The following is a 14,189-nucleotide window of genomic DNA, read 5'->3' on the forward strand; positions in this document are numbered from 1 at the left end:
CTATTGTATTTCAGGTCAAAAGGTCAAGGGTCAATCTACTCAGGACATAGGAATATACTGTCCACTCAATTTCTTGAGAACCCTTTGCTTGACAGATATCAAACTTGGTACACTGGTACATCTTCAGGAGAAGATGACCTTTATTGATTTTGAGATCACATGGTCAAAGGTCAAGGATCAAACTGGATATAGGAATATACTGTTCGCTCTATATGATGAAAACCCTTCATCAATCTTGGTACACTGGTACATCTTCAGGAGATGACCCCTATTGATTTTGAGGTCACGGGGTCAAAGGTCAATGGTTAAACTGGACATAGTAATATATTGTCTCCTATATTTTAAGAATTATTTGCTTGATTAACACCAAACTTGGTACACTAGTACAGCATAAAGAGTAGATGACCCCTATTGAATTTTAGGTCACATGGTCAATCCACTCTTGACATAGGAAGATATTGTCTGCTCAATATTTCGAATTGGTGATACTTATATCAATTAAATTATGCATGTGTATAAACCTTTTAAATTTTGCACCATGTTTTGCAAACATCTCTTGTTTGAAATGGTTTGGCACTACTGTCAATTAAATGATGCATGTGTATACTCCTTTTCAATTTTGCACCATGTGGGGCATACATGTTTTACAAACATTTCTGTTTAATAGTGAGTGATAGGGCTCTTATATGCCATATATGTATTCCTTCAATTTCCTTGTGACAAAATATTTTTAGTATCAAAGTTCTAACCTTGTGACCTTGACCTTGGCGTTTGACTTACTTTTAAGAAAATGTAACCTATTAAATTTCTCCTACACTATATAAGGTAGGGATTTTGTATATAGATTTCTTATGGCAAGACCTTTCATGTGATACCATTTTGTTTGACCTTGAAGTTTGACTTTTTAATAACTTGACCTATTCATTATATTTTGAACTACTTAAGATTGAGCTTCCATATTTTCTATATGGCAGACATGATTTTTCTCCACTTTAAAGCAGAATTCTGCTTTCCGGATTTCTCATTTCCGCTCTAAATTTTAAAATCCGCTTCTGTTAGTATTCCGGAATTTTCCGTCATTGATGCGGATTTTACTTGTTGTAAAATGCTTCCTCAAGTTATATATGTCTTCTGATTGTTCATTGGTTGAATTGTCGTCTCACTTTTCAGTTTCTCCAATCAACAGTTTGTTTAAGTAACTGATCTCGTTTTAAAAACATTGTCTGCACACGTTGTGCAGCGAGGGGGCGATGTAAAAACTATCGATAAGGGCCTACGTAATGTATGGGAATGGCTGGAGAAGGTAGTCAAACCTTCACAACTTTAATATGGGTCTCTGTAGGTCATTCCTGAGGGGTTTTCAAATGTTAAAATAGCCATTTTCGGCTGGGAGCCAAAGGCCCCCTGGACCCCCAGATCAGGGGCGCTGCCCCTTGACACTCCACTGGGGGAGGACCCCCAGACCCCCCTTCAACTTTTTTTTTCTTTTCTTAGGAATCATGTCTGATATAGATTTCTTATTGCAAGTCCTTGCATTTCATACCATGATCTTTGACATTATGACCTTAAAGTTTCACCTACTTTAAGAAACTATTTTAACTATTTGAAGGAAGGGCTCTTATATTTTGCAAATAAACTTTTTATTGCAAGACCCTGTGATATCATGGCGTTTGACCTTGTGACCCAGGATTATTACCTACTTTTAAAAAATCTGACCTATAAATATCTCCTGAAGTATTCAAGATTGAACTTGATTTGTATGTAGATTTCATTTATGGCAAAACCTTCCATTTCATACATGACCTTGACCTCCCAATAATCTACATTTCATTTGCACTCCATTCCATAGAAGTCATATCAGAATCGAGCAGCATGGCTTTGTATTAAGATTCAGCTTTCTTCTTTAGGAGTGCCTGTCAATATACATGTATGACAAAATCTGCTATTTATGGAATTTTGCTTCCTAGCATTCTAAACCATTGTTATTTTTTACAAATATTATTTTGACATGATGTTCTCTGGCATGTCTATTTATGTAAATGATCAATTTATAGTACTAAAGGAATGGAAGTGGCATAACCCTTTCTAAAATACAAATGCCCAGGAGTTTAGAATAGTAACAGCACCTTCTCAAGAGGACTGATCATTTTGTTGAAATCTTATCTGCATGACCTACTTATTTTATTTGTTGTGCTTATATATAAAATGTTTATGACCTACATGCAATTTAAAGGAAAAGATTGCTATATAGGTGACCTTATTGTAGATTGCTTAGTTAGTTTCATGCATGTATTCTAAATGGTTCACTATTTGTTGTAGCTAAATATTGTGGAGGCTAGATTTTTAGGTGTAATGTTAGAATTTATGATTTAAAAAAACAAAAAAACCGAACAACTTTCATATTGTGTCATGCCATAGTTCATAAGACAACAGAAAGTGGTTTATCCGGTTTGTGTTAGGATTGTGGAAAAAGGTAAACACTTTGTGAAATGTGTGTTTTGAGTCATGAAGTAGATTAATGCAATTTATACTGGTAATGATTTGTTTTATAGGACAAATGCATTGGAGCAGTGATGGATTGAAGATGCTGAAAATTGTTCAAAACCAAGAATCTCATAAAGCAGGCTCACAGTCCAACAGACAGTCCCTGGGGGACCGGGGAGAGGCATCCACCCTCTCCTCCCACAAATCTAGTCGCATCCAGTCACCTGTAGCCTTCATTAGATCCCCAACCTTCAATGAGGCCATGGCCATCAATTCTTCCATTCTCAACCATAATCATTCACCTTCCACACCTTTATATCCTGATTCATTTGCACCCAAAAAGAAGAGATTAAATGCTGAGAGCAGGTTTTCACCAGAAAGTCATTCAGATCGCTTGCCAAGCTCAACATACACCCCTAACTCCAACCACAGGTCAAGGACACCTTCATCTGAACATGAGAGGAGGGCTATCATGTCAACACCCCAGGGCATGGATCAGCCACTTTATATCCAGACAGACACACGGGACCAGAAACCCTCCACATTATTGGAGATGGAAGGACTCGTGTCAACAACTGGGGAGGGCTTGCCACCTATGGAACAGAAACCAGAACAGGGTCTGCCAGTCAGTAGGGAACCAGAGAGGGCCATGCAGGTCAACAGTCCATCTTCAACATCTGGTATGTGTGAAATAGATTGTTTTTTAGGTCACCTGAATAAACTCATGTGATTTATTGCAATTGGTCTGCGTCCATTGTCATGAGTTAACAATGAACATTTTTAACTTCTTGATAACTACCATTCCAATTCTTTTCAAATTTGGTATGAAGCATCTTTGGGACAAGGCTGACATAAATTGTAAATTGCAGGACTCTTGCCCCCCTGGGGCCTTAGAGGTGAGGCAAAAAGTGACCAATTTTCAAAAATATTCTTCTCTAGAACCGAACATGTATAAGAAAAACTAAATGCACGGTGATGTAGAGCAGGAAGGCCTCTACTATAATTGTAAATTTCATGATCCACCGGGGTAGAAGTTATGACACCCGGGCAGGTTGTGAATTTGATGATCCCATGGGTAGGGGTTTTGGTATCAAGGTGGGACCAAAATGGTAAGTGATTAAATGTGTTAACAATTGAACACTTTTAACTTCTTGATAACTGTAATTCCAATTCTTTTTAGATTTGTTATGAAGCATCTTTAGGACAAGGGGGACATAAATTGTAAATTTCAGGACTCCTGGGGCCTTAGGGGCGAGCAAAAAGTGACCAATTTTCAAAAATCTTCTCTACAACTGCACATGTGTAAGAAAAACTAAATGCATAGTGATGTAGAGCAGGAAGGCATCTACCAAATTTTTCATGATCCCCCGGGGTAGAAGTTCTGACTCCGGGGCGGGGCCAAACTTGATATATATAGTGTATATGTATAAAACATTTAAATAATATCTTCTTTAATGCTATTGATACTAAATTGAAACTAAATAGATATTTAAAAGAAGGAAGTACATGTAGTCCTTTTACCAAAATTGTACATTTCATAATCCTAGGGGGTAAAGGTTTGGTTCTAGGGTAAAGCCTGAATTATTATAGTGAGTATTGTCTTTATCATTTTAAAGACTTCTTGAAGTTTGCTGATATGGTATACAAACTAAATGCATACTTGGAAAAAGCAGAAAAGGATGTACCAAAATTGTGAATTTTGCAACCCCAGGGTTTTGACTCTAGGACAGGTCAAAATTAGTCATTTCACGTTAATGTTACATATATTATATTAGATGTAAACCCTTTCATCAATATAGGCACTTATTTAGGGCATTTAAGTTTTAAGAAGACGTCTTGTTTTATTTGTGTACTTTTGCTGAATATTAAAATATAACTCAGATATTCAGAACAGAATTTTTTTTCTAGATTTCGTAGCCATTGGGACTAAGGATACTTTTAAATGATACTCAGGTGACCAATAAGGCCTGTGGGCCTCTTGTTTGTTTTCGAATTAGGAGGTGGGTGATTCATATCTCCTCATGTTTTGTCTGATCTTGGTATATGTGTAGTATATCTATTGGATAGGTGCCACTGCTGCATTTTATTGGATCAAAAAGTTTTGCAGTCACCCTTTCTCCTTAGTAATTGATAGCAAGATTTCATAAGTTATAGCAAAGTTTTTCTATACAATTCAAATTAGATTCAATCACTCTCTCATGTTGTTACTTAATGATGAAAATGTTTGCATCACCACCACCCACACCTGAGGCTATCAAGGGTTAACCAGGAGGCTGTTCAGGGTAAATAGATGAATTGTCTGGGTTGATCACTGAGGTTAATATTATTAAGAATTTGTTTGTTTGTACAATGTATGTGGGTTGGAGGACAAAGCAGATAAGGTATTATTTCGAGACAATACAATGTATATTGATCATCACCTATCAAATAAAGTCATAATAGTAATCTGAAATGAAAGTCTTCCATAAGTGTGTGTTACTAGGTTGCAAAAAAGCTGAAGGTCAGGGAGATTTCATCATGCACACAAAAAAATGAGTCACTTGATTGGGAATCTACATTCCTGAACCATTGAACACAATTACAAATTTGGTGGTGAACTGCATGTAGCAGAAACATCAGTAATTTAGGAGGAAGTGTCCTGACATTATGGTCTTATTGTCTTTGCTTTATCAGGGCCTTGCAAAAGACAGATGCCCTATAGTGATCAGCCTGTGCATGTGTATTTTTGGGGGACTTTTTACATGCCCATCTTTAGGCCAACGCTTTTTTCAATATTTGTTTTACGGGAGCGCCGACCCAAATTTAGGCAAAATTGAAATAAAAATAAAAGTACCCGTTCATTTTTTAGCCGAGTTGCAACGAAGTTGAACTCGGCTATTGGTTTGGCGGGCGGGCGTTTGGGCGTCAACAATTGGTTTCCGGATGATAACTCGAAAAGTTTACAATCTAATCAAATGAAACTTTGATATATTGTTGGGTACCAGGTAAGGAAGACCCCTATTGATTTTGGAGAAAAATGATCAAAGGTCACAGTGACCGAAAATAGAATGAAAATTTCAGGAAAATTTGGTTTTCGGATGATAACTCCGAAAGTTTAAATCCAAATCAAATGAAACTTTAATATATTGTTGGGTACCAGGTAAGGAAGACCCCTATTGATTTTGGAGAAAAAAGGTCAAGGTCACAGTGACCGAATATAAAATGAAAATTTCAGAAATATTTGGTTTCCGGATGATAACTCAGAAAGTTTAAATCCGAATCAAATGATACTTGAAGATATTGTTATGTACCAGGTAAGGAAGACCCCTAATGACTTTGGAGAAAATAGGTCAAAGGTCAAGGTCACAGTGACTGAAAATAGAGTTAAAATTCCAAAAGGATTTTGGTTTCCGGAGGATAACTCGAAAAATTTTAATTTGAATCAAATGAAACTTGGATATATTGTTGGATACCAGCAAAGCAAGGCCCCTATTGATTTTGGAGAACAAAGGTCAAAGTCACAGTGACCGAATATAGATTGAAAACTTCAGACAAATATGGTTTCTGGACAGTAACTCGAAAAGTTTAAAACTGAAATTAGTTCTTCACAATTATAAATATACCACGTCATTCCTGGCTTTACAATGTATCCCATGCAACTCGGCTCATGCACCCCTGGGTGCATATACTGATTTTTTAAAATTTCTTCCACCGACCGTTCCTTGTTGAATGAGAGAAAAAATAAAACGTCAGTGTGGTTCCGTGCCCGCCACTCATTTATCACTCATTTGGACGGGAATCAGACTAATAGAGGTATTTATAAAAGGAGACATGTCATTGGCTGATTCCACAGGCATCATCCAATCAGAGACATTGAAATGTATGACGATATTTAGCTGGAAAAATTAAACGATGTCAGCCCCCATGACATGAGGCATTTTGCTCGTGATTCAAGATGGTTACCATAATGGTAAAATTAAAAAGTGAATATCACTTCTCTGTTAATGATGTCATTAACGAGATGGGCGATTCTGTGGCTGTTATGAAATGTTATGGTGAGGATGACATTGAAATGGACATCAGTGTTACATAATCTCAGCAGAGATTGAGCTCGGCTGGATATTTTGACTGATGGGCATCCAGCCGAGCTGAATCTCAACCGAGATTACACTGTTATGTCCCAGGTTTGCAAGACTTTGGGTACGCATTATCACTGGAATATTTCATTGACACAACCTGAAATGTCTCTATAGATCTTTCAATACTTGTTTGTTTATAAAAGTACTCGTAAAAGACAGATAACAATTGAGAATTTAACAAAATCTTTGACAGAGGAAATTTTGATGAAATTGCTCCACAATAAAAACGATCTATGTATATCGATTAAATGATGACATATAAACAAGTCATTTATTAACAGCTGTAGGGCAGTGACAGTGCTGCATGATCCTAATGCTTGAAGTAAAACTGACTAGAAATCAGGGGGGGGGGGATAAAAAAAATTTTAATCCATTTAAAGTAATTCCACCCTCCTGTGATGTCATCAGATTTTGCAAAATCAATGATTTGGTTAGATTTATGAATGATAGGAACATACATTTTGTTGGAGTTTTTTTCTATAGTTATTGTAAAAAATCTTGTTCAAAATAAAATATTTCAAAAGTCTGAGTTATAGATGAATAATCAATGATACGTTTCAAAATATTGAATCCAAGGGCAATAACCCTGTTTCTATTGATTTCTTTGTCAAGTCTATTATGCGATGATTTCCTTTATTTTTTACAGACATTTTGTATATTTTTGTGAAGATGCAGTTTCATGTAATTGTTGTGAATGCTACTATATCGTCATAACCAGTTTGTATGGAATTTTAATAACGCTGTTCAAGGAAAATTGCAATTTTCTGACGGTGATCTATGATTCTGTTTATGTATGTCTTACATCTTAAAAAGTGTGATGACCTATTTATTATATTTGATAATTTGTTAGGTTTAACTCTAATGAATGGAAATAAATACACATTTTAAACCTGTATCAGATAAAACTGCGAGTATGGAGTTACCTTAATTGTTTTATTTTCATTTTTTGGTTGAATTTATAACTTTTATTTTTAGTTCAGCAGTTGACGTGCTAAGCTACTCAGCTAGGCAATGATATTTGAAATGAATAGACAAATGTTGCTGATATTTATATTTTCATCCATGTTTTAAAAGGAAGTCACTTTCAAGTCAGCCATTATGATGGTGTACAGTACCTCCTTAAGTCAGATTTGAAGAAATATTACATAGAAAGTACATGATTTGTCCCTCTAACTCCTCCCACAGTTTTCAAGTGAGGACTGTTTTACAGTTGTTTGTTGGGTATTGAAAATATGTGCATTTGGGAAGGATTTTGATGTTCTTAAATTTTTGAGAAAATTACAGGTAGTTGAACTTAGTCAGTTTTGAGGAAATATTGCAAATTGAACACACGATTTGTCCATTTAACTTCTCTCACAGTTTTGAAACTTAGGCCTTTGTAAACAACTTAAAGATATGTGTATTGCAAGGATTTTGATTCCCATCAATTTTCTAATTTTCATTGATTTTGAAAAAATTACAGATTGTTGAACTTGGTCAATTTTGGTAACATGATTTACTCCAGGTTTGTCTATTTACCTTCTGTCACAGTTTTTAAGCTAGGATCTTTTATTCATATAATGCATAACTAAAGAAAATGATTATCGTTCTTGATTTTTTCAATTTTGTGACTTCACAAGAGCCCATTTTCAAATTGTGAATCAAAACCAATATATTGATATTAAAGTGTAAGTGAAAGAAAGGTTTACTGTATAGGTAATTATAATGGAAAAAAAGACATCCACTCACATACTCACTAAACAGAAATATATTTGTGTATCGAGTATGTAAGGAAGGGTGCCTATGTCAGTCCTGTTCTTGTCAGTCCAACTCCTCTGAAACTGCTCCACAGAACTTCGTGAAACTTTTTAGTTATTAAGGATTTACTGTGTAGATGTACATATTTGTAGGAAATTCTGATTTCATTTCTTTTCTGGGAGTTATGCCAATTTGAACTTAGAAGCTTGGCCTCCATCAGTCCTCAGGTTCTTACCAGTGCAACTCCTCTGAAACCACTGAACTGAATTTCATGAAACTTTTTAGTTGTTAAGGACAAAATGTGTAGATGTGAATAATTGCAGGAAATTCTGATTTGATTTTTTTTCTTGGAGTTATGTTCCTTTTGAACTTGTAAGTTTTGCCCAAATTAGATATAGTATTGAAACAGTTTGTCAGTGCAACTCCTCTGAAACCGCTGAACAGAATTTCTTGTAACTTTGCATTAATATGGACATACTTTGTAGATGTGCATATTCATTCCGGATTTTCATAATTATTGCTTGTTCGAGTTGTCGTTTGTGCTGGATGGTATCCAAAACTTAGTTGGTCTATGAAGGAGGGAACACATGAGTTAAATACTATGGATGGCAATGATTAACCAGCTAGCCGATTACTCAGTTGGTAAATGCTAACCGATTAAAAAATTTGTAACCGATGAACTGGGTTATTTTTAGTAAATAAATTGTCATATATGTGTTTTTAAAAAAAAGGGGGGGGGGGTCATAATCAGAAGTCTAGATTTTGTTAATTAATGACTGATTCGACTTGATGATCTGCATAGCAAATGTCCATGCAATGGCAAATAAAACTTCAAATTACTTGCCCTTGATTACTGATGGCGTACGATTCGTTTACGTCCAAGGCATTTCTACCTTCCATTTTAAGAGAGCGTCAGAAGGACACGTTTAGATTAGAAAGTTGTTCAATATTTAGTAACGATGGCAGATTACAGATCGTGGGACCTCAGTACGCTTAGAGACAAGCTTAGAAAACAAAATGCAAGACTTTCTTGGCAGAAAAGAGAGCTCCTTGAGAGTTTCAGTTACAACCAAATTTTCTCTGTCAGCTCGATTGAATAAATGACATTCAATACAATTGAACTTTTTTCAGTACAAATTAATTCTTGATTAAGTTTACATGCTTAAACCGTAGTTTAGGTTGAATATATAATATATACAATACATCATAATTCTTTATAAGTGGTCAAATTGCATATGTTTAAGATAATAAGATACGAAAACAACACACACACACACACACCGAGAATTAAGAATATCGTTAATGAAATATATCCATAATATGAAGGTATATATTTATCTCGTGACCCTTAGCTTCACGTCTAACAGTTTATTGGCGTGTTTTAATTTTTACTACGTATGTGGACGATGACACTATAGCTAAACAGTCTTTGCGGTTAACTTTTTATTTTATTACAGCCAATAGGGCAAGCGAGAGCATAAAAATTGGCAGCTCAAATAAATTTTATTAGGTTGAATTCTAGCTGTGCAAGAATGATTCAAAATTTCAAGTTTCTAAATTTTAATTGAATATTACAATTTGAATTACAAGTTTAAACTTTATTTCTAAAAATTTCAGAAATATCTTCTCATTTGTGCCAATTATATAGTTGAAATACGGTAGGCTAGAACTGGTACTTACTTCTTTGACAAATTGGACTGTACTTTCATGGGTCAGTTCGAAGTTGGTCAATATGACATAACAAAATAACCATGATAATGCAAACTTTGATTAAGTTATGAAAGTTTGACAATTTCAATGTATTGAAGAATCCAGACTGTCATTTTCCCTGAAGTTTAAATACAAAACAATGTTTACAACACTTTTTGATTATAACAAAATTAGTGTTCAACAAGAGTAAAGTGTTGGAATTAATTCACAATCCAGTAATGAAAAACGAAAACAAGATCTAAGAATATTCACTGCCTTACAGTTACAGTCTGATTATATAGCCATCCCTTCATTACAATCGTGTCGTCATACCGAGTGACGGCGGAAGGGAGAGAGAGAGACTGCTGTCAGCAACCGTGTTCATTTATATTTTGACAATCTAGGTTAAATCTAAAATTAATTTTTGAATGAAATCTTAAATATATTTTTGGACCATATTCCGTTCATATATTAAGGTAGCTCATTACACAATTTTTTTTATTTAATGGCTCGTTAAAACGCCTCTTATGAAGTATGATTTTACCATCAAAAGAGTGATACAAGCTCTCAAGTATTTTATATAAATTTTTTGTGATTTCTCCCGGAATGATGAAAAAAGTACTTTGTTTGCAGATAACATACTAGAGTACAAATTTCGCTGTGATTTGATGCATAATATGAATATCTAAGAATACATGCCTAAACGACTCAGATAGACATTCTAATTTTTTAAATAAAAAAATATTTATGAAAATATAAAATGTTATTTGCTCGTATTTTTTAAATCTACGGATAAAATCTTCAAGAAACATGTTAGTTAGAAAAAAGATATATCAGAGAAAATTTATTTAAAAATGAATTGAATTGAGATGGTCAAAATTCAGAAATATTACGATCCAAGCCTGATCAGAATTATAAAAAATAGTGATAGAGAACATTGTAATCAAAAAACTGTATTAAAAATGGTTTACAAATTAAACGAATTTATAAAAGAAACTTATTTCATAGTGCAGTGCATACAATTAGCAACAATATGATTAAGTTAGCAATTTCTATCAATTTTGATCGGGATCGGTACTTTTTACTCTCGTGTGAATAAAGTGATTATACCTGAAATTTAGTCATTTCGATTCAATTTCTTTTTATGATATATTTCTTCCATATATCTCTTTTCTAACTGACATGTATTTTGAAGATTTTATCCTTAGATTTAAAAAATATTAACAAATAACATTTTCGATTTTCATAAATACAGGTGACTATCAATGTCTCGAACTTCGATCTCTCGAAGTGAAATCATGGTCCTGATTTTTTTCTCTATATAACAAAGCAAATTTACTATCGACCTCTCGAACGTTCGATCTCTCGAAGTGAAGTTGGGTCCCGTAAAACACATCTCATTGTTTTTCACTCTCGATCTCTCGAAGTGGTGGTAGCGTATACCCACCGTTACCCAAGTGTGTAATAATTTCCGCTTTGGCCTTACCTGGATTTTGTTGAATGCTGGAGGGGTAATTAGGTGTTTACATAGTTGAAACATCACTGGTGCTTCTTTGTGGAGGTGACACCCTTGAGTATATAATTGGTTAATTGGTCCATTTACATCCTGCACTGGGGTTTTGAGTCGTGATGATTAAAATTATATAGAATCCAACTATGAATAAAATCTATAATTTGTTTTGACGTGACAACGAGAGAGTAGTTTTATACATGATTTAGAGATCTACAGACTGTTAAATTTCTCGAGTTTGTTCTTTGTGTAAAGTTACTCTAAAACATCGTTTTACTCATTTGTTAGAATTTGTGTTTTGTGTAAAGCGACATAACATTGTGCACTGTTTCGTTTGCGATAGTAAAGCGTCATCGGAATTTGGTTTTGTATGCCTATCAAAGCATGATTAAAGAATAAATAAATACATAAACTTTGAAATGTTTTTATTAATGCAAAATAAGGTTTTTTTATTTTGATATCAAAAGTACCTGACGAATATGAAGGAAAACATGTCAAAACGATATCATATGATCTTGTTGGTATACATTTCCGGTAACTGTAAAATCTGAACCATACCGGCGGACCTTCAATTTCCGAATTTTGATCTCTCGATTTCTCGAAGTTTTATCAAGGTCCCTTGAACTTCACGTTATCGAGAGTCACCTGTATTTTTTTCTAAAAAATTAGAACGTTTATATGAATCGTTTAGACATGTTTTATTAGATATTCATATCTTACACCAAATCACAGCAAAATATGGATACAACAATCTCTTATTTGCAAACACCTTTTTTATCATTCCATGAAAAATCATAAAAATTCATATAAAATAATTGAGAGCTTGCATCACTCTTTTGATGGTGAAATCATGCTTCATAAAAGGTGTTTTAATGAGCCATTAAATTTTAGTGTAATGAGCTACCTTAATGACTCAAATTTCCCCAGTGCGAATAGATCTAGTCTATAAAAGGGGCTGGTGGTTCGAGTCATAGAACATAGAATTATAAAATCATTCATGACTGTATCACTAAAAATTACTCAAATTTCAGTATAAAACATTAATGCAGAAAATTCTGATCTACTAACAGAACAATTGATTAGCCCACAGTAAATACTTTCTGCTACCAAGTCGACATCTGTGAAGACTGAATTGAAGTGTTTCTGGCGCACGACACAGTCACATTGCGTGGAACTTGAAATGATTGTTGTTGCTGTTATGTTTAATGGCAATGAAAAACTTTATTTAAAAGCATAATTTCTCAGGAAGTCTAACCCCCCCACCCCCACCCCACCCCTGTGGGTTGAGTATCCCGGCACACAACAAAAAACTTGAACTTGATCTCTCATAAATCTTGTGTACACTGGAAGTCACAAGGACGTAAACAAGTCTTTTGCCACCTATGTTTAAAACAGGGAAAAGAACTGACAAATATTGGCAATTACGATAATTAATCCATTTTGTAGGTAAAACCTCTTTGTAAGTTCCCAGTCAGGCTCTATAATGCATGCAATAAACCACCTTGCAGTATAACACTGATACATGTAAGTGTTGATAACAATTCCACGCTCCAAGCATACGTATATATAATATTTACATGAATTCATAATTAGTTTAATGATTCCTCTCAAAACCATTACAATATATGGTAAATGATGACAAGTAACATACTGGTACATTTCTGGTCAAAGATACAAATTATACAAAGTCAGCTGAGGATGAAAATACGAAGAGAAAAAAGAATGTACGTCTAAAAATCATGAAGGTCAGACTAAATCATATATCTTTATGATAATCATACATAGTGTTTTGAGAACGGACTCGCACGTCCTGTAAGAACTTAAAAGTGCCGTCCGAAGAGATTTTCTTTGACACAGGAATTCTTATAAATGAAACTTCGAAACCATTTGAATTATTTCTTTATGATAAATAGAATTATTGAATTTTGATAACACCGTTCTGTGGTGTTGCAAAGTGATCATTTTTAATTCTTATTCTTGCTTGCATATGGTGTTTGTTCAAGTGTACTTAATTACCCTGGATGGGGCACAGGGGGTGAAACCCCTGGAAGCTCCTGTATTTTACAGATTTTATAGGGCTTGAAATATGTCTCCTGTGTAGTCATTTTTACTGTTTTCTGTCATTTTTAATAAGGCCACACCAATTTGTAAAATAGTTCTTCGGATTTTCAGACAAAAAAAGTGAGGTGAGAGGGCGAAATTATTTTACAAATATTATTTTCAATTTTGGAGATAAAAATTATGAGGCGAGCGAATACAAGAAATATAAATATTTTTAATTGAATTAAGTGTGATTTTAAAAAGCGGGCGCCTAACAATAAAGATCTAAAATCATCAGATATCATTTGTTTACCACATAAACTTAATATTTTTCAACTTTGTTGATATAGTTTACAATAAATAAGAAGTATTTCAGGTTTCAAAGACTTATTTTCTTTATACCTAATACATGTACTTTGCAACATTAACTGATAAGGTCTTTTTCAAGAATTTTATTTAAGTTTCATTTCTACAAACTTTCGATTCAGAGATATGCATATTGCTAGGGACACGTCCAGTTTTGACATTCATTGCAAATGCAATATCCATTGCATCGCTTTGAGCATTTTCTTGAATTTTGATAGGACATCACCAAACCTTTTGTGAATTTG

The 14,189-nt window shown here is 34.2% G+C and overlaps 1 protein-coding gene across 4 annotated transcripts in view; it reads left to right on the forward strand.

Annotated features, from left to right (window-relative positions):
- Positions 1–14,189, forward strand: part of LOC125668650 (nuclear receptor subfamily 1 group D member 2-like) — a 55,122-nt gene that overhangs the window by 10,158 nt on the left and 30,775 nt on the right. For all 4 annotated transcript variants that reach the window (XM_048902969.2, XM_048902970.2, XM_048902972.2 and 1 more), the window contains exon 3: positions 2,553–3,164. In XM_048902969.2, the coding sequence (XP_048758926.1) occupies positions 2,553–3,164 (612 nt within the window). The remainder of the gene's footprint in view (positions 1–2,552; positions 3,165–14,189) is intronic.

The sequence above is a fragment of the Ostrea edulis genome, chromosome 4 (genome assembly GCF_947568905.1).
Source record: "Ostrea edulis chromosome 4, xbOstEdul1.1, whole genome shotgun sequence".
Classification (NCBI taxonomy): Eukaryota; Metazoa; Mollusca; class Bivalvia; order Ostreida; family Ostreidae; genus Ostrea; species Ostrea edulis.